The 25768-nt window shown below is 31.9% G+C and overlaps 1 protein-coding gene across 1 annotated transcript in view; it reads right to left on the bottom strand.

The window, feature by feature from the left end:
- The window catches only part of ROBO2 (roundabout guidance receptor 2), a 795143-nt gene that overhangs the window by 182317 nt on the left and 587058 nt on the right, over window positions 1-25768 (bottom strand). Inside the window, 1 exon segment of the mRNA XM_074192780.1 lies at window positions 20870-20997. Coding sequence (XP_074048881.1) covers window positions 20870-20997 — 128 coding nt within the window.

Here is a 25768-nt window from a genome sequence, read left to right as displayed (position 1 = left end):
AGAACCCACAAAAGAACAGAGGAGACTATCTCCCAACAAGATCTGTCATAGGGGAGTTTGGGGTGCCCAGGACAGGTACAGAAGGGTCAGGCAGGAGTCTAACCTGAAAATCTCAGCAATGGAAGCATAAGTTTTTGTGGTGTGCTCAGTGGGTGACTGGGAGAGCTCCAGTCCTTGGATTAGGAGAGCAGGGCTGCCCAGGACACCCATTCCACCAGCTCAGCTGGTCTGGAAGGCTCTAGACCTTCAGCCCCTATGTTTCCAGGATAGGCTCCTGCATTCCAGTGAGAGAGCCTGACTTGCTCCAGGACAACCACAGAAACAAGTCCCAGGTGTTTGCACTTTTACTCAAAGGCCTAATGTGCTCAAGGATATCCCCAGTATTGATTATCCAGAAAGACCCTTTGACATTTCTAGCACTGACAGTCTAGCCCAAGGGACTAGATTGTAAGGGCACAGCCCAGATTCAGCCCCAAGGTTAGGGAGTAGGCCATTGACACCCCTAACATAGACAATCCAGAGAAAGCTTCTAGAGTTCCTTATTGGTTGGGTCATTGAGAAATTCCTTGGAGTTTCTAACCTCAGTGAGCAAGGCCTCTGGGGTTCTCAACACTGAAGGTCTGCAAGCCAGTCCCTTCCCCAATACAAGACCCTAGGAAAAGTTAACATCCTAAAATGAAGAAAGTTCAGCACAAAGCAGGGTTTATTGAATGTTACCTTGAAGGATAAGAATACTAACTCAGAAAAGGAGGATTGAAGGGATACTTTATGTGAAGTGTCAGCAGAGAATATGAATTTGTCTCCAGTCCAGAAAGACATCTTGGAAGAGATCAGAAAGGAATTTTAAAATCAAAAGGAAAAATTTGGAAAAGAAACAAAAGAGAAAATTAGCACTATGCAAAAAATTAATATCTTACAATAAGAAATTACAGAAGAAAACAAATCCTTTAAAAATAAAATTGGACAAATGCAGAAAGAATATAATGCCCTCAAAAACAACTGGACAAATGAAAAATGATAATGATTCCTTCAAAAATAGATTTAACAAAATGGAAAAGGAGATGCAAAGCTAAATGCAGAAAATTATCTGAAAAAAAGACTGTAATCTGTGGAAGCTAATGAATTCATGAGATACCAAGAATCTGCTAAAGAAAATTAAAATCACTGAATAAAATTGAAGAAAATATAAAATACCTCATTGGTAAAACAACCAACCTAGAAGATAGATCGAGAAAAAATTACTTAAGAATCATAGGACTATTTAAAAACCTTAAAAACTTAAAAAAACCCCCAAAACCTGGACTCCATACTTTGGGATATAGTTAAGGAGAACTACTCTGATATCCTGGAACCAGAAGGCAAAAATAGTTATTGAAAACATTCATTGATTCCCTTCTGAAAGGAATTCCAGAATGAAAACACCAAGCAATATTGAGACCAAACCTGAGATTTATCAGATCCAGTTGAAAATCCTGCAAGGGGCCAGAACGAGACAATTCAGATACCAAGGAAGCACAGTCAGTATTGCAGAGGACCCGACTGCATCAACATTAAATGATCAAAGTACTTGGAAAATGATATTCCGGAGAGCAGGGGAACTTGGATTAATACCAAGAAGCCACTCTCCAGCAAAACCGAGCCTTCTCTTTCAAGGGAAAAGATGAACAATTAACAAAATGGGTGACTTCCAAAATTTCCTGATGAAAAGAGCAGAGCTAAATAGAAAATGTGATCTTCATAGAGGAGATTAAAGAGATACATGATAAAGATAAACAGGGGAAAAGAAAAAAAAACTGCTATCAAATAAGACAAACTAGTTAAACTAGTGACATTCCCACCTGGAAGGAAGATTCTCAAAACTCTTGAGAACTATAATTCTATTAGAGGGAATATATATTTAGGCTGAAGGTATGGACATTCATGACATCTTCATGACTTTGATGGAATGATTTAAAAAAGATTTCCTTAAGAAAGAGGGGACTGTAAAGAGATAAGAGAAAGGGGGAATACCTGAGTTCAAATCTGGACTGAGACACTTAATAATTACCTAGTTGTGTAGCCTTGGGCAAGCCACTTAACCCCATTGCCTTGCAAAAAAAACCCCCTCTAAAAACAAACAAACAAGAATAGAGGTACAAAGGACCTATTGTAACACAGGAAAATAAAGGAGGAGGAGAGAACCATCAGAATTTTACTCTCATCAGATTTAGATGAAGTTGGATTAACACACTCAATTTAATTTAGAAATTTATCTTACCTTTCAAACATTAGGAAGGGCAGGGTAGAGATGGAGGGAATGGCTGAAGGGAAGGAAGGAAGGGGGGGAAGGGAAAGGGGAGATGGTGGATAGAAGGGAGAGACATTGAAAAAGGCAGTATTCAGAATAAAAACACTGGGGAAGAAGAACAAGGTGAATGGAGGGGAAAAATACAAATGGAGGTGAGATAGCATGGAAAAAAGTAAGAGTCAGTAATGATAACTCTGAATTTGAATGGGATGAAAGTTTCCATAAAACAGAATCAAGGTAGATTATAAACAAGAATCCTACAAAATGCTGCTTACATAAAACACATTTGAAGCAAAAAGATAATTCCAGAGTAAAGGTTAAAGGCTGGAGCAGACTATATTATGCAGCAGCTCAAGTGAAAAAAGCAGGAACAGCAATCCTTATTTCATACAAAACAGTTGCAAAAATAGATTCCATTAACAGTGATTAAGAAGGAAATTATATCCTCCTAAATACTACCCAAGACAATGAAATAATTTCAATCCTAATTGTGTATGCACCAATTGGAATAGCATCCAAACTCTTATAGGCAAAGCTAAATGCATTACAGTAAGACAGCAAAACTCTACTGTGGGGGACCTCAACTTTCCTCTCTCATAATTAAATAAATCTAACCATAAAATAAGTAAGAAGGGAGTTAAGGAGGTGAATAGAATGTTTGAAAACTTAGATAAGGTAGACCTCTGGAGAAAGCTGAATAGAAGGGAAAATTGAATGAAAAAGAAGAATTTACCTAACTTTTTTGAGGTATATGGAAAGTACACAAAATTGATCATATATCATGGCATTAAATCCTCATAATCAAATGCATAAAAGTAGAAATATTGAATGTAGCCTTTTCAGACTATGATACAATAAAAATCATGTTCAATAAAGGGCCATGGAGAGATAGACCTAAAAGTAATTAGAACCTAAATAACCAATTTTACAGAATGAACGGATCAAACAACAACTCATAGAAAGAATACATGATTTCATCCAAAACAATGACAGTAATCAAACAAATACCAAATTTATGGGATATAATCAAAGCAGTTATTAGGAACATATATCTCTAAATGCTTACATGAATAAAATAGAGAAAGGAGAAATGAACTTAGCAAGTAACTAAAGTAACTAAAAAAATTGGAGAATAGCAAATTAAAATTCCCAAATACTAAATTAGAAATTCTGAAAAGTAAAGGTGAAATTAATAAAATCAAAAGAAATAAAACTATTAAACTAATAAATAAAACCAAGAGATGGTTTTATCAAAAAAATTAAATATATAATTTTGGTTAATTTGATTTAAAAAAGAAATATGAAAACCAAATTACAATTATCAAAAGTGAGAAGGTAAACTCATCAGCAATGAGGAGGAAATTAAAATAATTCAGAATTATTTTGCCAAACTGTTTGTAAATAAATTTGATAATCTAAGTGAAATGGATGAATATTTCCAAATATACATATATATGTATATATATGTATATATACGCATACATACATGTATACATATACATATATCTATGTGTGTGTATATATATATATATATATATATATATATATATATATATATATATATATATATATATATATATGCTGGCCAGGTTAAAAGAAGAGGAAATTAAAAACTTAAAAGCCTAATTTCAGAAAAAGAAATTCAAGAAGCCATCAATTAATTCCCTAAGAAAAAAAAAATCTCCAGGAGCAAAATTTTAAAAAAATAATTTAAAATACAAAGAAGAGAGGCTGAAGAAAACTGGAGAAAAAGAAATGAGAATCACACAGGAAAATTATGAAAAATTGGGCAATGAAATCAACTCCTTTAAAAGTAGAAATTACCACCTGGAAAAAGAATTTAATTTTTAAAAAAAATTGATCAACTGAAAAAGGAAACACAAAAGTTAATTGAAGAAAAAAAAACTCTAAAAATTAGGATTGAACAGCAAAACCCAGTGAATGTATGAGACTCCAAGATTCCATCAAATAAAATAAAAAAGTTTGAAAAAAATTGAAGAAAAATCTAAAGTGCCTTTTAGGAAAAGCAAACAAACTAGAAAAATGATCCAGGAACATAATTTACAAATCCCTGGACTTACCAGAAAGCCTAGATCAAAAAAGAACCTGGAAAATATCTTCAGGAAATTATCAGGGAAAACTGTACAAATCTGCTACAGAAAAACATAAAATAGCCATTGAAAGAATATACAAAACTACTCCAGAAAGTGAGCCCAGGATAAAAACTCCAAGGGCTATTATAGCCAAATTATAGAATTCTCAAATAAAGGAGAAAATTCTGCAAGATACAAAAAGATTCTTGCAAAGTGTATTTCTAATGAGACAGAATGGGGGATGTATAGTGACTCTGAAGCAATGCTGCTTATCAAACAATCAAGTAATCAATCAGTCTTTGTACTTTGACAGGACATAGAGTATTTTATCAAGCAATCAAGCTTTATATGAAATCTTTGAAATCCTAGAAAAATCTTAAGAAAATGTCTCAGGTCCAAATAGATTTACAAGTTAATTTTATCAAACATTTAAGGAATAATTAATTCCTATTATATATAAACTATTTTTTAAAAATAGGTATACTACCAAATTCCTTTTGAGACCAACATGGTGCTGATACCCAAATCAGGAAGAACCAAAACAGATAAAGGAAACTATAAATCAATCTCCCTAATGAACATTGATGCAAAAATCTTAAATAAAATTTTAGCAAAGGGATTACAGCAAGTTATTACTAGGACAACACACCATGATCAGATAGGATTTCTACCAAGGAATGGTTCAATATTGGGAAAACACTCAACTTTGTCGAACAGATCAATAGCAAAAGCAACAGAAATCAAATGATTATCTCAATAGAGGCTGAAAAAGTCTTTGATAAAATACAACATTCATTCCTATTATAAACACAAGAAAGAATAGGAATAAATGAAGTTTTCCTTAAAATAATAAGTAATTTCTATCCATTACCATCAAAAAATATTATATGTAATGAGTATAAACTAAGAGCATTTCCAATAAGATCAGGGTGAAACAAGGATACCCATTATCACCATTCTTATTCAAAAAAGTATTAGAAATGTTAGCTTTAACAATAAGAGAAGAAAAAGAAATTTAAGGAATCAGAATTGACAATGGGGAAGCAAGCTTGCACTCTTTGTAGATGATATGATGGTATCCTTAATGAATAGAGAAAATCATCTAAAACTACTTGAAACAACCAACAAATTCAGCAAGAAGCAGAATATAAAATAAACTCATATAAATCATCAACATTTCTATAAATGAACAACAAAACCCAAGAATAAAAGGTAGAAAGAGAATTTCCATTTAAAAATAACTGCAGGCTTCTGGCCAAGATGGCGGAAAGAAGACAGGCACAATTCCAGAGTCTCCTGATCTCTTCCCCATCTATCACATGAAACAAACTTCTTAGAGGAAGTCCGACTCATGGAACCCAGAGAGAAAAGCCAGGAGAAAGACTATCTACCTCAGGATTTGTCTCCCGCTGCAGCTTTGGTAGAATTCGGGCGGATGAGTATCAGACACGGATCAGCCAGAGTAACAGCTGAATTGGAACCGGGAGTCTGAGGGCTGGAGAGTCGGACCTGCTGGATCAGCGGTGGGGCTGGATGAAGGGGCTTGGGTCCGCAGGGAAGCAGAGGCACTGGTGTTGGTGCTGTCCCCCTGGAGCTTGGGAAAGGGGCTGCAGGGAGAGGTCTGGTGCAGGAGAGCTGCGGATGCCATCCTTAGGCTCCTCAGGTATGAGGAACTCTGAGTCCACGCCTCCATTGCACTGATGCCTCCTCCAAAACAAACAATTGCAAACTACTTCTGCCTCAGGCCCAGATGTGTGAGCCAAAGAACCAACCCAGCTGAGGAATGACCTCAGGCCAGGGTAAAGCCCACCATTGATTGAAGGCAAAAGAATTCAATAGTTCCAATTCCTGCCTTCGGGCAAAGTGAGAAGGCCTCTCAACCAAGGTCACAGACACTCCAGAGAGGGCAACCAGCACCTACTACTGGTCAGACAAGGAAACTGCACTCAGTAAAGCCTTTAGCGATCCCAAGCCCAGGTGAACCAGCCCCCACCAACTCAAGGTCTTAGCATAATGAATAAGGGTCAGAGGAAAGGTGGATCCATAGAAAAATTCCCGGAAGGGAAAGACCCCAACTCAGAGAGACCTGGAAACTCTGAGGAGAATACAATCTGGTCTCCAGCACAGAAAGACTTCCTCGAAGAAATGAGGAAGGAGTTTAAAAACTTGGGAGAGACAATTAATACCTTGCAACAAGAAAACAAAACCTTATAAAGTATAATTGGACAAACACAAAAGGAGAATAAATCACTCAGGTCATCAATTGGACAATTAAAAATGAGAACAATTCTCTCAGATCCTCAAATGAGCAAATGCAAAAAGAAATTAATTTTCTCAAAACCTCAATTGGTCAAATGGAAAGCTCTTTCAAAAGTAGAATTGACCAATCCGAAAAGGAGTTGCAAAATGTTAATTAAGAAAACTCCTCCCCCCCAAAAAGAATGGCGTCTACAGAAAGTAATGACTCCACGAGACAGCAAGAGTCAGTTAAACAAAATCAAAAAATAGAAAAAAATAGAAGCAAATGTAAAATACCTCATCAACAAAATCACTGACCTTGAGAATAGATCAAGGAGGAGCAACCTGAAAATTATGGGAATTCCTGAAAACATTGAAGAGAAAAAAAGCCTGGACTTAATATTACAGGATCTGGTGATGGAAAACTGCCCTGATATCATGGAATCGGAGGGCAGAGTAGTTATTGAAAGAGTACATCGATTCCCACCAGAAAAAGATCCTAAAATGAAAACACCAAGGAATGTTGTGGCCAAATTGCAGAACTATCAGATAAAAGAGAAAATCCTGCAAGCAGCCAGAAAGAAACAATTTAAATATCAAGGAGCCACAGTAAGGATCACACAGGACCTGGCTGCATCAACATTAAGGGATCGAAGGGCCTAGAACAAGATATTTCGAAGAGCATGGGAGCTTGGAATGCAGCCAAGAATCTACTTTCCTGCAAAGCTGAGGATACTCTTCCAGGGAAAAAGATGGACATTTAACGAAATGGAAGAATTCCAAAAATTTCTGATGAAAAGACCAGAGCTAAACAGAAAATTTGGACATTAAACAGGAGGTTTAAGAGACACATGAAAAGGTAAAAAAAAAAAAAGAGGGGGGGTGGTAAAAGAAAAAAAATGCAATAAATGTAACTCTAGCAGAGAGAATACACCTTGCCAGAAATAATGGACATTCATGACCTATCCATGAGACTACTATCTAATGGGATGTAACTGGCTTTAACCCCATTTGGGAGAAAGACTCTAATAACTCTGAGGAATTTATACTCTATTCGATAGAATATGCATAACTAGAAGGGTCAGACACTCAGAATTTTCTATGACTTAGATAGAATGATCTAAAAAAAAAAAGAACACTACTGCCCTAAAAAGGGGGACAGGAAAGAGACAGGAGAAGGGAGGGGATTGAATGGGGTCAATCGCATTACACTAAGAGGTACAAAAAACCTGAAGGGAGCAGAGGAGAAACACCTGAATCTTCTTCTCATCAGACTTGGCTTAAAGTCAACCTACACATACTCAGTTAACTTATAAAACATCTAACCTTTCAAGTATTAAAAGCGGAAAAGGGGAGGGGGGATGGAGAAAGGGAAGGGGAGTGGGGGAAATAAGGGGAAATAATAAAAGGAAGGAAAGGGAAAAAGGGAAAGGGGAAAGAAAGGGGAGGGCGTGATATAGGAGGGCAAACACACTGAAGGGGGTGGTATTCAGAAACAAAAGACTGGGGAATATGGATAAAAGGTGGGGGAAAGGGGGAAAAATACAAACAGAGGGAAGATAGCACAGAGAACAATAAAGAATTAGTAACCATAACCTTGAATGTGAATGGGACGAACTCTCCCTTAAAATGTAAGCAAATAGCAGAGTGGATTAAAAACCAGAATCCTACAATATGATGCTTACAAGAAACTCATATGAAGCAGAGAGATACATATAGAGTAAAGGTAAAAAGGTTGGAGCAAAATATATTTTGCTTCAGCTGAAGTAAAAAAAGCAGGGGTAGCAATCTTTATCTCAGACAAAGCAGCAGCAAAAATAGATAGTGTTAAAAGAGATAAATAAGGAAACTATATCCTCCTAAAAGGCACCATAGACAATAAAGTCATTTCAATATTGAATATATATGCACCCAATGGGACAGCATCCAAATTCTTAGAGGAGAAGCTCAAAGAATTACAGGAAGACATAGCTAGCAAAACTCTACTAGTGGGAGACCTCAACCTCCCATAATCAGATCTAGATAAATAGAATCATAAAACAAACAAGAAAGAAATTAGGGAAGTAAATAGATTGTTAGAAAAATTAGATATGGTAGATTTATGGAGGAAACTCTATGGGGATAGAAAGGAATATACCTTTTTCTCTGCAGTACATGGAACTTATACAAAAATTGACCATGTACTAGGACATAAATAACTAATGATCAACTGCAGAAAGGCAGAAATAGTGACTACATCTTTCTTAGATCACAATGCAATAAAAGTCATATGCAATACTGGGCCAAGGAGATATAGACCCAGAACAAATTGGAAACTGAATAACCTCATTTTAAAAAATGAGTGGACCAAAAAACAAATTATAGAAAGAATTAACCATTTTATCATAGATAATGATAATAATGAAACAACATACCAAATCCTATGGGATTCATTCAAAGCAACTCTCAGGGGATATATTATAGCTCTAAATGCTTATATGAATAAATTGGAGAAAGAGGAAATCAATGAACAAAACATTCAACTAAAAAAATTAGAGAAAGAACAAATCAAAAATCCCCAATTAAGTACCAAATTAGAAATTCTAAAAATTAAAGGTGAAATTAATAAAATTGAAAGCAAAAAAAAAAACCTATTGAATTAAAAAATAAAACCAAAAGTTGGTATTATGAAAAAAACCAATAAAATTGACAAACCTCTGGTCAATTTGATTAAAAAAAAGAAAGAAGAAAACCAAATAGCTAGTATCATAAATGAAAAAGGTGAACTCACCACCAATGAGGAGGAAATTAAAGTAATAATTCGAAATTATTTTGCCCAACTCTATGCCAATAAATATGATAATCTAAGTGAAATGGATGAATATTTACAAAAATATAAGTTGCCCAGGTTAAATGAAGAAGATATTAAATACCTAAACAACTCTGTCTCAGAAAAAGAAATTCAACAAGGCATTACTGAACTCCCTAAAAAAAAATCTCCAGGGCCTGATGGATTCACAAGTGAATTCTACCAAACATTTAAGGAACAATTGGTTCCAATCCTATATAAACTCTTTGGAAAAATAGGGAAAGATGGAACTCTGCCTAAGCAGGAGATGATTATAGTAATCTGCTGTTTGATAAACCCAAACAGTCTGGCCATTGGGATAAAAACTCCCTCTTTGATAAAAATTGCTGGGAAAATTGGAAGTTAGTATGGAAGAAATTTAGATTAGACCAACACCTCACACCCTTTACCAAGATAAGATCCAAATGGTTACAGGACATAGACATAAAAAACAATACTATAAGCAAATTAGATGATCAAGGACTAGTCTACCTGTCAGATCTATGGAAAGGGGAACAGTTTATGACTAAGGAAGAGTTGGATAATATCACCAAAAACCAATTAGTTGATTTTTGATTACATTAAATTAAAAAGCTTTTGCACAGATAAAACCAATGTAACCAAGATCAAAAGAAATGTAGTAAATTGTAAAACAATCTTTACAACTAATGATTCTGACAAAGGACTCATTTCTAAAATATACAGAGAACTGGAACATATTTTTAAAACAAAAAGCCATTCCCCAATTGACAAATGGTCAAAGGATATGCAAAGGCAATTTACAGATGAGGAGATCAAAGTAATCCATAGCCATATGAAAAAATGTTCTAAATCATTACTTATTAGAGAAATGCAAATTAAAGCTTCTCTGAGGTACCACCTCACACCTCTCAGATTCGCCAGTTTGACCAGGAAGGATAATGATTATTGTTGGAAGGGTTGTGGGAAATCTGTGACACTATTACACTGTTGGTGGAGCTGTGAACTCATCCAGCCCTTCTGGAGAGCTATTTGGAACTGTGCCCAAAGGGCAACAAAAATGTGCATACCCTTTGACCCAGCAATAGCACTACTGGGTCTATACCCTGAAGAGATGAAGAAAAAGGGTAAAAACATTACTTGTACAAAAATATTTATAGCAGCCCTGTTTGTGGTGGCAAAGAATTGGAAATCCAGTAAATGTCCTTCAATTGGGGAATGGCTTAGCAAACTATGGTATATGTATGTCATGGAACACTATTGTTCTATTAGAAACCAGGAGGGACAGGATTTCAGGGAAACCTGGAGGGATTTGCATGAACTGATGCTGAGTGAGATGAGCAGAACCAGAAAAACACTGTATACCCTAACAGCAACATGGGAGTGATGTTCAACCTTAAAGGACTTGCTCATTCCATCAGTGCAAAAATCGGGAACAATTTTGGGCTGTCTGCAAAGGAGAGTACCATCTGTATCCAGATAAGGAGCTGTGGAGTTTGAACAAAGTGCAAGGACTATTCCCTTTAATTTAGAAAAAAAAAAACCAGATAGCTTATTGTCTGATCTTGTTACCTCTTAGACTTCTCTTCTCTTTAAGGATATGATTTCTCTCTCATCACACCCAATTTGGAACAAGGTACAACATGGAAACAAAGTAAAGACTGACAGAGTGCTTTCTGTGGGGGGGAGGGGGAGGGAAGCAAGATTGGGGGAAAAATGTAAAACTCAAATAATATCTTTAATAAAATTAAATTAAAAAAAGAAAGAAAAGTTCAAAGGAAAAAATAACAAAAATAAAAATAACTGCAGAAAGCTTTAAATACTTGGGAATCTACCTCCCAATGCAAACTCAGAAATTGTATGAACACAATTAGAAAGCAAATCTCACCCAAATAAAATCAGATCTAAACAACTGGAAAAATGTCAATTGCTCATGATTAATCAAGCCAAAAAATAAAAAAGACAATTCTCCTCAAACCAAATTACTTATATATTGCCATAACAATCAAACTACCAAATAACTATTTTACTGAGATAGGAAAAAATAAAATTCATCTGGAGCAACAAAAGGTCAAGAATATCAAGGCAATTTAAGAAAACAAAAGGAAGGTGGCCTAGTTCTACCAGATCTAAAGCTATCCTATAAAGCGGCAGTCATCAAAACCGCCTCGTTTGAAAATAGAGGAATGGATCATTGGATTAGGATAAATTCAAAAGAACCAGTAATAAATGACTACAGTAATCTACTGTGACAAACCCAAACACATTTGTTTCTGGGTACTCACTATTTGACAAAAATTCTTGAGAAAACTAGAAAATAATATGAAAAAAATTAGGTATAGACCCACATCTCATACTCTAAACCAAAATGAGGTCAGAAAGGGTACAGGATTGAGACATATAATGCAACCTTATAGAAAAATTAATAGACCAAGAATTATTCTTTGGAGAAATTTGTGACCAAGCAAGAAATAGAGTACAGTAAAAAGTTGCAAAACAAACAATTTTCACTATATTAAATGAAAAAGTTTTTGCACTAATAAAATCAATGTGGCTGAAATCAGAAGGAAAGCAGAAATCTGGGAAACAATTTTCACAGCTATGATTCTGAGAAAGGAATCATTTCTATAACATATAGAGAACTGTATCAAATTTATAAGGTTACAAGTCATTCCCTAATTGATAAATGCACAAAAGATAGGAACAGGGTTTTTTTTTTTTAAGAGTTTTGCAAGGCAAATGGGGTTAAGTGACTTGCCCAAGACCACACAGCTTATTAAGTGTCTGAGACTAGATTTAAACTCTGGTTCTCCTGACTCCAGGCCATATAAAATCATATGAAAAAGTGCTCCAAATCATTAATGACTAGAGAAATGTAAATACTATGAAGTATCACCTCACACCTATCAGATTGATTAAGATGACAAAAAGAGAAAATAATCAATGTTGGGGGATTGTAGAACAATTGGAACATTTAATGCATTGTCAGTGGAGTTGTGAACTGATCTAACCATTCTGTTTTGGGGATTTTTTAAATATATATTTGCAAGGCAATGGGGTTAAGTGACTTGCCCAAGGTCACACAGATAATTATTAAGTGTCTGAGTTCAGATTTAAACTCAAGTCACCCTGACTTCAGGGTTAATACTCTATTCACTGTGCCCCTGATCCAAACATTCTATAGAGCAATATGGAATTATGCCCAAAGAGCAAAAAACTGATCATACTCTGACCCAGCAATTCCAATACTAGGTCTGGATATAGATCCAGAAAAAATCATAAAAAATGGGAAGTTCCACATATTCCAAAATATTCATCACAGCTACTTTTTGAGGTGGCAACAAATTGGAAATTGAGGGGATGCCCATCAGTTGGTGACTGGTTTGAACAAGCTATGGTATATGAATATTTTAATACTATTATTCTATAAGAAACCATAAATAATAAGACTCTAGAAAAGCATGGAATTTATTACAGAATAAGATGCTGAGTGAAGGGAGCAGAATCAAGAGAATATTGTACATCTAAACAACAACATTGTGAGTTAATCAACCTAGATGGATGCAACTCTTTCTCTTAGCAGTACAGAGAGCTATGGACAATGCTATCCCCATCCAGAGGAAGAAAAACAAAACAAAACAAAACAAACTAGTAAAAAAAAAGCTCAGAATCTGATGACCATTGCATTCACTAAAAAAAATTCTCCTATGTATTTCTTTCCCTTAATCCTAATTCCTCATACCAAAAATGACTAATCTGTAAATTTGTTTAACACAAATGTGTATGTACAATATTCACCTGACTATTCACTACTGAGTTGGGAAGGGAAATTATATAATCTAAAATATGCTTATGCTTGTTGATTAATATTGAACACTTTCATAACATGCATCTGGAAAAAACAAAAGAGCAATTAAGATACATGTTATATGCATCTTCTAATTTTTGGGTTTTTTTATTTTATTGCTACTTCTAGCTATAATGACTTAATAACACTTTACCAAAATGAATCTAATAGGCAGAAAACTATTTTAACTAATAGGTGTATTATACAATGAAAAATTCAAGTTTTCATAATTATTTCTGATATAGACACTGACAATATATTCCTGGAGAAATTTAACAGCATTATCCTTGTTTTAGACAAGTTGACCTAAACATATAGATAGAAACTTACATATATATATATATGTAAATGTATATATGTATTTAAATATGTGCATATGTAAATAAATGCATACATTTGCATATATATACACACATACAACATATTTATAGTCAAATGGTCATTTTTTCTTATCATATAATTAGAAAAGATAGTTTTAAATATTTTCCTTCTTTTTTTTTGTTTTTTGCAAGGTGGTGGGGTTAAGTGACTTGCCCAAGGTTACACAGCTAGGTAATTATTAATTGTGTAAGGCTGAATTTGAACTCAGGTCCTCCTGAATGCAGGGCAGGCGTGCTATAAACTACACCACATAGCTGTCCCTTAAGCATTTTCAATAAGATGCTGAGTTAAAAATTTTTCTACTTTCCTTCTATCCCTTCATAATCAGTACAGTCATTGGATGTCAATTATATAAGTGCAATCTTATTAAATATATTCCCTTTCTTTTTATTTATATGAAGTTTAATTGATTACATTTACCTAGTGAATACAGAAATAAGTACAAAATATTGTAATGAAGTTTTTCCCCTCCAGGTGCATAAATATTTAATGTTATTGTGTTCCCAGTTACAAAAAGAAGTTTTGATGTTTTTAATTAACAATTTTTATCATTGAATTAAGAAACTGGATTTCAAAATCCCCCCAATGTATAGCAGAAATAAACAATAGTATTTGAAAAATAATTGTTTATTTGTTAATAAAAATATTAATTTAAGAAGAACATTTCTAACTCAGATATCCTGAGATGCCTATGTGAATCATTTCCATGTATAATGTAAAATGAAGTACTATAATACTTATATTTTGTCTTAGTTTATAACTACTTGGCTCTGTTTGCATTCTTTCTTAAATTTCGTCATCTGGTCAAAGTTTCCTGATGAACATGAGAAAAATTACTTTAAACGGGCATCAATATGAGGCGATATGACAGGCCTCTTCTTTCAAGAACAACTCTGGATGTTGCCTGCTCCACTTAATCCTCCTTGAATTCCTCAGATAGATGCAATCCCCCCCTTCAGATTTTCTTTGACAACTCTATCTGGACCAATTTTTTAATTTTCATATCCTATCTTTATAATTATTACTTTTTTATGTAGCTTATTAAAACATAAGCTCTGAAAGAAAAGAGATTGCATTCTTTTTCAACTTCCTATTGCCAGTGTCTTGCACAAAAAGGCATTTAATAAATAGCTGCTTAAAATTAAAAATTTAGAAGTCTTATGTTTTCTCATTTATAAATGGTGAAGAGTAGAGTAGAGAATAGAAAGGAGTAGTTCACACATCTAACATTCTGGGATTCTGATGATTTAAATTTGAAATATCCAACTTTAAGAATATTAGCCCCCAAATAGAAAAAAATGATGCAAATGCTGTGGTAGCATATGTGAATAAGTTAGAAAAGTAACAGGCACATTTCAAAAATGAGAGGTCAATATCTAAAAGGTGTGGAAAAGCAAACACCATTAATAGTTGCAGTAATTTTTATAGGCCACTTTGGGGTCTTGGAAGGGTAGTCGTTTGGTTCACTGCTGCAATAATTTAGCACGTATCCATTGGCTTAAATAAATTCATATATTTCTTAGTAATATTTTTATTTTTGACATTCTTAATGGATTGGCCATAAGTATTCTAAAAGATAAAATATATTTGTACAAAAATTTCAAAATAAATTGTATCACAATGTTATCAAATGACTTTTAATTTTTATTTATTTTACTTTTATCTATGTTTTATTTTTAACTTATTGTCCTTTGAGTTTTTTTAGTTAGAGTTTATAATGAATAATTAAAATCTTAGCTAATAGTTTAAACCATTAGGATTTCATACTGTTACTACTAAACTATCAAAAATACATTAACTAGTATAAATTACTTAGTCCTTAGTAGTGTACACCTTTTGTTCGGTGAAATATTTGAAAAATACAAAACGAGAAATGTTTTCTGTCAGAAGTAATAGTTGTTCCAATTCAGCTTCCCTATCTTATTTCAACTATCTATAATAGCATGAAGATAATGTTAATTTGATTACTAAAACATTTATCATACATTTATTTTAAGACATGCAGACAATAAGCATATAGCAATAATATTATGCCTCCCTCCTCCCAACCAAAAAAAAAAAACAAAACCCTGCAACTGAAAATAGTTAAAAATAGAAAGGCAAGAGAGCAGCTAAGTGGCGCAGTGGTTAGAGCACCAGCCCTAGAATCAGGAGGTCCTGAGTTCAAATTCAGGCTCAGAAACTTAATAATTGCCTAGCTGTGGGACCTTGAGCAAGTCACTTCATTGCATTGCCTTAAATGAATAAAATGGTTTTAAAAATGGAGATGTAGATGACTAATAAATTCCTAAACTTTAAATCTAAGTATTCTCTTAATAGGGTTCACTAAACAATGAGTTTTAGAGATACTTCACAAAAGAAAAAGGGAAATAAATTATCTATTTATTTTTTATTTTTTCAATTATCTATTTCTTTAAGAAAATTCAGCCAACTTTTTTGGTGCCCAAATATTTGTCTATTTGACAAAACCTATACATATAGTTTATCCAAAGTGATAAAGTGATGAAAAGATTAAAATAATTTTCTTGATGATCAAATCCCCACCTAATATGTTAATATAATATGTCATGAATGGACAAATAAATTTCATTCAATTAAATATTGTTTGCATGAGCTATGAAGCACTGCATAATGCCATGCTAAATGATTAGAAGGATGGCTACTTACCAACAGGGCGAGCTGTAGACATTACAATGGTGTGGTGAGAACATAAAAAAGAAATTAAAAAAAAGAAAATTGTCAGAATGCATGATGACTAATGTTACATTTAAGAATGGACAGTAGTGTGAATTTGAAATTTAGAAATTTAAATGTGACCAAAACTTTGGATTATTTGTTTTTTTTAAAAAAGGATAAAACTAAAGCAACTTTTTTGCTTTAAAAGAATAAATATATGACATATCTTAGAAATGGTTGCAGTGAAACAATTGACAAATATTTTGGATAAACATATGCTATGATTATTTATCACAATGAATGCCTCTTTGGAATAAAACTGCATTGTCCTACTAAAATATTATAGTATCTGATGATATCTACTAAAATTAAAATCTATCAAAGATCATGGTAATAAAGGAAGTAATTAATTGTCTATTTTAAATACCAACAGAATTTTAAATATGGCTAGTCAGAAATCTTATAAGAAAATACCATGCCACTAATTTCACTTACTGATAACAGCACATCATTTTTCAGTGACTGGAAGAATTGATGAAAATATAACAGGTTGAAATGACCTTAGATATTTTGATTCAATACATCCTAAATTACTGTAAAGTAAAATTTTCCTTGGAGGAGGTATAGGAAAAAAATAGTTAAATCTTATATCTACTAAGGATGACTTAAAAATGACTATTGTCGCAAATGATCTTATGATTATGAAGTAAAATTTTTATTTGAGAATACAACTATTAGGTTAATGTTACTATGCAATGGTGTTCAGTAAAATGCTAAATGTTCAGGAAATCTTACTCTTAAGGAAAAAAATTAGAAAAACAATAAAATTTAATAAATCAATCAGTGAACCATACATTTATTTTAACAATGTGAAAAAAATAGCATAACTTTAATGGTACGAGGCAGAAGTTGAATCAACCTCAACATGTGACCAAAGTAAATTATCTGTTTGTAGTATTGATATTGCTACAAAATTTGGGGAAGGATTTGCTTGGATTTTCTTTTCTAATATTAGGTATGTATATAAATTTATAATATTTCACTTGATAGTATTTAGTATGCATGGTATGGATTTTACATGATGATGTTTTGTATTTCTCCTACGTGGAAAAAAAAAGTCAATTCCAGTGTCTTCTGAAATATGTTTTGAACACTCTATCAGGTATGGTAGGTTACTTGATTTTAGTAGAAGGGAAAACATCATAGAGAAAGACAACTCTCACCCAATGTCCTTTCATATACCTTTTTTACTTCTAAACACAAATGAAAATAATGACTATTTTGATAGAAATAGCTGGAGTTGATTTTTAGCAATGAGATTTCTCCATCTTTTTGTCAATGTATGCTATAAATGTTAGTTAATATCAAATTTGGTCTGTTTAATTACATACCCTTTTTCATTTACATTTCACTCTGAATTTTGAACATTTTTGGTTCTCCAGTGCTTAATAACCATGTTTATGTCCTATACTACGATATATTACCCCTTTTCAGGGAAATATATTGATGAAAAATAATCTTTAAAAAAGACAAAATTCTTTTTCATTTTAATTTAGATAAGCCCTCAAAATGCAGACTTGTTTCTGATGTTTATTAAGGTAAACTAGTATTAAGAGAAATTATCTACTTATTGGAATCAGTCAATGGAAAGAACACTGGAATCAGAGACATTGCATTCAAACACCACTTCTGATACTTACTTATGCTTTGGTGCTTGGACAAGTGATTTAACTCTCTGGACCTCAGTTTCCTCATTGTCAAAATGAGGAAGTTGGACTAGATTATCTGTGATGTCCTAAGTCTTGATGCATGATACAATGATCCAACAAAATTACTAAGGAATTCAGTCAAATTTTGCATATATATACTGTCAAGTAACTAGTTTGACTGAATTATTATATTGTTTGCTGTGAAGTCAGAGAGAAACAACCAAGCTAGGAAAACCATAATTTTATAAGAACATAGGACTATGAGATTCATTACTAAAGTTAATCTGGTACTGTGTAAGGCTTCAATTGGCAAGGGAAAAAACAAAACAAAAAGATAGCTAGTTTCCGTGGTCATGCTAATATTTATTTAAAATTTACATTTAAAAATAATGGTATTCTTACCTTTTAGATATTAAAATATCTGTTTTCATGTTGTCTCATATGAACCTTATCATAATATTTTAGCAAATTATTTGGGGGAAAAACTTATCTTTGCTATGTAATATTGCTTTGTTTAGAAAGTTAATGGGTTAAATTAAATTGCGCTGTGTCCCAGAATTCAATGCATGAAAATGGAAAATGAGCTCTTTAGTCAACTGATTCCTGTAATCTACAGTGAACAAATACTCTACTGTGGGTACAAAAAAAAGAACCCTAGATAATGGGATTTTTTCTTTGCTAACTTCTCAGTGTTACACTGGAAATAATCAAAACATTCTACTAATCTATAATATCTTGGGATTTAACTTTAGAACAATATATAGTTTATTTATATAGTTATAGGCATTGTTGAGTACAGATTTGTGGAAATTTTTTTCTTCATATCATTTTGGAACTTTCAGTCATAGATAAATTCGTAGAAACAAAGTGAACATTTCACTCACTTTAAACTTTGCTACACAGTGATGGAACAGGAATTTTTGGAGAGGTAATTTAATAAAAATAACTGATACTAAAAAAAGGGAAGAAAAAAAGGTGTTTAATTCTCCTTAGAGATAAAATCCTCTTTTTAGTAATTTAGTAAGTACAGGGTAAACTAGTTAAATCAAATAAAAATGTTTTGCAAAATATAGTTATAAATTCTAAAATTTTCTGACAGAAAGGAAAAAATAATTTGATGCTATGACAAGTAGAACTACAATACAAGTATTTTTATATATTAAAAAATTTTTAAAGCAATAAATAGCTCATATTTCTTATCATTTATTTTGTTAGCAATATTTTCCAAATGGGCAGCTACTTATCTTTATGTTTTCCAATAAATTATAGAAGGAAAATGTACTTTATGTATAATTAGGGCATCTACATTGTTTTGTTCAGCTTTTGAATAAATTTCATTTCTGACTAGAAAAAGAAAAATAATCTTCAGATCATGTGAATAGTAAACATTGACATGACATTTTAAGAAAAAAGGAATATTAGGAGTACTAGAATTAAGAAGTTTAAATTTGAGTCTTTTATCTGTCACTAACTAGTCACAATACCTTATGAAAGTCACTTTAGTTCTAGAATCTTAATTTTCTCACTTCTGAAGGGAGAAATGATGTTTTAAAAGGTGTCTTATAGATCAGAAATTCTGATACTCATGTCATTTGCATGGCAAAAAAACTGTCAGATATACCTACTCAGTTGCTCTTCATTAAAATATTTATGCCAAAAAATCTTCTAAGAAAATAGCTTGTTTTTAGATCAACTACTATATTTGGGTTTTAACAGACTGAGAAAAATAATTGAATGAATGATAGTAGGATTACTGATCAATGTTACATGATATTTAAATAGAGGTTGTGTCTAAAGCTCCAAAAGCAAGTGAAGGTCTTATCTCTTTTAGAAAAAAAAAAAGAAATAACTGACTGGATTTAGTTCTCTGAGAAGTTAGTTCTCACAGTGCCAGGACTAGAACAACCCTTGTAAAAACTAAAAATGTAACTTCCATATTCTCTTCATCTTTCTTATGAGCTGTGAGCATGCAAATATGCACAAGGAAGAAGAAAGCAGTCATAGAATTGTGAGTGGAAATCAGTGGATGGGAAGAAGTACAATTTAGGCTTGAATAATGAAGTCACTTCTACTTTCTTTTAGATGGTCTTATTGCCTAATTACAAAAAGTATGAATGGAGAAGGCATCAATTAGGAAAATACAAGGAATGATTGAAAAATAAAAATATATCTGCAATTTTATGTTGTTATATGAAAATGAATGTATCTATTGTACCTATGTAAATAATACTTACAGAGCACATTGGAATATTTAATTTTTCCCAAGTGGGTCAAATGGTATACGTAGGGGACAGCTAATGCTTTCTCTCCTACATTAGTACTTTCACTGACTTTGTAAATATGTTCTATGATAGGGATGATGCATAATTTTGAAAAGTAAAGGTCATCATAAGAAAGTTTATTTCATCTTTTAAAATGCTATGATTTTCAAAAATTATACAGAGAGCAATTAATTATCTATGAATATAGAAAAAAAATTCATAACTAAGTGTTGGACTAGAAAGAACAATTGCAATTAGTTTGATAGCACTACTTAATGGAGTATCTTGTTTACTTTTACCAATTCCATTTAAAATAAGATAATCATTAAAACATTTGAAGGAATGGTCTTTTAAATAAAAAAATAAATTAGAATAGTTCTTTCCATTGAACAGAATTAGTGAAAATAGCATATTAGAATATGTTTAATTCAATCTAATAAAAATCAGATTAGAAAAAACTTTAAGGGGGGGGAAAATGTATAATCTGAAAATTATATACTCTCCAAACAGACCAAATAGTTATTCATTAATCATCTGATTAAGATTATTTTTGAAATTCTAAGTCACTTACCTCTAACAGTGAGAGTAGCAGCTGCTTCCACTCTTCCAACCCGATTCTCAGCAACACACATATAGGTGCCCTCATCTGAACTCATGGCTTTTTTAATCCTCAATGTGTAATCATCTTTGATGTCAAATCTAAATCAGAATAATAATTCTATGTGATTTAGGAAATTCTCAAGGAAACAAAAATTCTTATTTGGATAGTATAATGGAATTATATCAGGTTCATATCTTTTTATGATTAATTATGCAAAGTCAAATGACAGTACTCAATAATTGTCATGAGATTTTCACTGCATCTTGCAGTATGAAGTATTCAAACCTTTTAAAATGATATAATTAATTTTGACACATTCAGGTGATATTAGGACATTATCAATTAAAGAATAAATCAACAAGTATCCTGTAAGTATGGTTATAGGCCAAATACTGCACTAATCATTAAGCAGTCCCTGACCTTACTGAACTTCATAATCTAAGACACAGGACAATATCTTCATATACAAGGGTGAATAGTATGTATAAATAATACAAGTTATTCAAAACATTTTATTTCAATTTAAAGCTATTAATATTTTCATGAGTTTAAACATATTAATTATAATATAATCAAAATATAATATAATATTAAAATTAACTATAAATCTTCATATTTGTATTATGTTGGTAAATGTTAAAAGCTAGCTTTCTGAAAAGCAAAACTATGTAAGTCACACTTTTAAATTGAATCTGCAGTATTAACATTTGTCAATTGGTTTTGGGAAAAAGCAAAGCAAAAAGATAGCTAGTTTTAGTTGCTGTCATGCTACAACAATAAAACATAATGTCATGATTTGTAGTATTTGTCAATTTCTAAAAATGTATATGAATATATATATATAATAAATGTATATGTAAATGTGGATAATTTAACAGTAATGACTCAACTCAATATAAGCAAATTACTGGTGTATTCCTCAATTATAAATCTCTCTCTCTCTCTCACAAACTTTCTCCTCTCTGTAATAGCAATAAAAATACATGTTGCTGATGATGTTCATTTAAGTACACTTCTGCCTAAACATTATATATAGTTACTCTTTTCTAAAGCTGTTAATATTTTTGGTTTTGACTTTTTTTTAAAGTGGTTGGGACAAAAAACATTATTTAAATATATTTAAAACTTAGAGAATATTTAGACAAAAAAGGTACTTTCAAGTTTGGTATAATAATATTCATGGTATACATGCAATGGCCAGAGTCTGCATTTAATTACAACAAAGAAAGATAGAACAGATGTAAAAACATAGTGAGGAAATTTTTTAAAAATGGGTTATTTTGATTGTGAAATTTGGCAGTCTGTTTTCTTTTAATACATTCATTGTTGCTTGCTTTGATTAATGACAGTTATACAATCATGTGCTGACAGTTTCTGCCACCTAGACACATCTTCTTCTGATATGAAATACTACTGAAAAATAAAATACAATACAATCAGATTTGGCCCCTGGACAACCTGTACTATCATCACTGTACCACAAATTGAGATTCATTGTTACCTAGCTGTGACAAAGTGATAAAGTGGGGAAAGAAGTTTTGTAATTTTCTAGAAATAAAGGGGTGAAAAATAAAATAAAAGAAAATTGTGTAAAAATTATTATCATCCAATGGACCAAGTAGAAAATATTTATTGTATTTATAGCTCAACTTATATATAGTGCTAAATTTATTCACTTATCTTTAGATTTTTATAGATAAAAAGAATTTTTGTTTAATCTAAAATCACTTCCTTCTTAATTTCCTTTTTTACTTATTTTATGAAGATTGTCTAATGATAATTAATAGGAAAAATATAATTCAATTAAAAATATAAATTTTATTTGAAAAAATATTGGACAATTAAATAATTTTCTCAAAATCAATTTCTGCTTTTTTATTACTTCTGAAGAGAAAATGCATAAATAAGAAGCATAATCATCAACAGTAATAGTATTTTCTTTGGTCACATATATATACATAGGGCTAGGTAGTTTTAAAAATACTTTCTTCAAAACCATTTTTTTTCTGAGAAGGTAAAGTCAAGGTGGTAGAGAAAACCAAGAAATTTCCTGAACTCTCCCCATTTACCTTCAAGAACACATTAAATCAAACCTCTAAACAAATTCTGGAATGACAGAATCCATAAAAATATGAAAACAATAGTGAAAAGAATTTCCAGTCCAAAATAACTTAGAAAAACTGCAAGAAAGATCTGTCTCACTTGGGTAAAAGGGGAGAGCAGTCCATTTGCAGACAGTGGTCAGGCAAACCAGAGATAGATTCTCATCACAAAGTAGATCAGCAACCAAAGCCCTGTAACCCTGGCTCTGCTACCCAGTAACCCAACAGGATAGAGGGAGAGGGCTCCAGCAACAGTAGCTGTTAGCCTTGGAACCCTCTGCACAGCAGGTGCTACTGGGATGTTGATCCCAGACCAGTGGTAAAACCATAAGCCCCAGAGGCCCTGGACAGAAAGCAAGACCCCTGTCACTCAGTGAAAAAAAAGTTTGGGACAGTGCCCTCCATACAGTAATGAAAGAGGCTAGAAATTGAGCCAAAAACAAAAAGTCATGACTATAGAAAGTTACTGTGGCAACAGACAAATTCAGAAGAGATAAACAAAGTACCTACATATAAAACTTCAAAGAGGAATATGACTTGGTCTCAAGAATTCTGGCAATATTGTTTTAGATTATTTAAAATAGCCAGACCTGAGAGTATATCTGCCTAAATAGATACAGGAATTATATGTATATAATGCTTTTAAAAAAGAAATCAGATATAAAGTAATATGTATTATTCATGAATTATTAAAGTCAATATAATAAAAATACATTTTTATCTAATTTATTTATTCAATGCCATCCCAATAAAACTATCAAATAATTATCTAATTGAGTTAGAAAAAATAATAACAAAATTCATTTGGAAGAACAAAGGTCAGGAATTTCAAACATACTAGTGGATAAAAGATATAAGGAAGCAGATTTAACAATAGCAAACATTAAACTACATTATAAGGTAAGAAAATTGCATAAGTGTAAAATGAATAATTTTGATTATTTTAAATTAATTTTTCTGGTATAAATAAAGTCAATGTAGCCAAAAAAATGCAGAAAACTCGGAGGAAAATTTTCAAAGACAGATTGTCATATAGAAAATGACTGAGTTGGAATATTTCTGTGGTGTAGGAAATAATGTTATTGATTTAGAAAACATGAACTTATAAATAAAGATGCTATCCAACTTTCAGGAAAAGAGATAAGTACAAATAAGCCTAGTAGAATTTTACATCAAAGTATTTGGGTATATAAGTATATAAATGCAAATGTATATAGATATCTCTCTATATTTATAAATATCTTTGATTAATTGTGTCCTTCTTTAGGGCAGGGGTTGGATGGGAGGGAGGGGGAAATAAAGTAAAAAGTTCAAAGAAAATCTACAAAAGAAAAGAAAAGCTATGTAGCTTTGATAGCAATGCATAGGATAGCAACATAGGTTTTCTTGAAATGGGAATTTATTGTTTTATATTGAATCTTATGTTTTGTTATGTTTTCATATTTTTTTCTCACTGAATTCAAGTTTATAAGAATAAAAATATGTGGGTCAAAAATAATAGAAACAATTAGAATTTCAAAACAGAAAATGACAAATCTAAGACAGCATACTAAAATTTATGATATGTAGTCAAAGCAGTACTTCCATGAAATTTTACATCTCTAAAAGCTAAGATTAATAAGTTGGCTTTATATAATCTTTCTTCCTTAGAGTAGCCATGGTTTCAAATCTATGCATGCTGTTGATTTCAATTATTTGAATGTATTAAATTTGATTGGAATCAAATTAAGAAAATTTGGAATAGCATGAGGAAAATCTTTCTAGGTATTATCTTCCTATTACATGTGTTTCTTTTGTTATTATTTTTAAGTGTTTTACAATTGCAGAAAGCTCATTTTATGTTGATAAATTACTCAATACTTTTTAAATACATATTTTTCTAGAACTATTTCTTTGAATAAAGACTTGAAATTTTTCTTTATCCAACTGATTTATTAATCATTAGCTTACACAGTAGGAAAAATGAAGTTGAAATTTGGTCATAAAGACAAAGTGTATACAGCATCCTACAGAGTTTTGTAAAAACATTTTAAAATTCTTACATTCCTTAAACTTTATTCATATGTCAGCAAGTAAAAATCTAAGTAACAACTCCTAAGATTTTCTATATCCTTCAGAATCATCTTGAGCACAATAAATTTGTATATTTGACACATTTCATGCTATCATACTGATGGAATTGACATAGGAAGTTTATATATATATATATATATATATATATGTATATATATATATATATATTTCAAAAAATCTAAAGCATGTTTTCTAAACATGGTGTTTGAATTGACTATAGAACAACTGATACAATAATTAATAAGTAACTTGTTCAACAATTGGATTAACCATTGACTAAGATTTCAATAAATTAAGAGATCTGGAGTCCCATCAAAGTGAGTATTCTCTCCAGATATAAAGTTTCTTATCTGTCCTGTTCTGGACAGATAAAAATAGTTCATCTTTACGCATAAACCTTCTCCAAAAGATTCTCCAAACATTCAAGTTTCCTTTCTTTAATTCTCTTAATATTAAGAGATATAGTGTGTGGGTGATCAATCTTTCATTTTTAACTCAATATTTAGCTTAATGTAAAGAAATCAAGGAAGGAAGAAGATAGGAAGGACAGAAAGGACGAAGGGAGGAAAAAGGGAGGAAGAGAGGATGGAAGAAAGGGAGGGATGAAAGAAGGGGGAGAGGAAGGAAAAAAAGAAAAGTTCTCAATATATAGCTTTATTTAATAGCCTTCCTTCCAAACTGAGAACTATTAAAA

Source organism: Macrotis lagotis, chromosome 6, assembly GCF_037893015.1.
Source record: "Macrotis lagotis isolate mMagLag1 chromosome 6, bilby.v1.9.chrom.fasta, whole genome shotgun sequence".
Lineage (NCBI taxonomy): Eukaryota > Metazoa > Chordata > Mammalia > Peramelemorphia > Peramelidae > Macrotis > Macrotis lagotis.
Note: the sequence above shows the minus strand (reverse complement) of the source record. Positions and strands in the feature narration are given on the sequence as shown.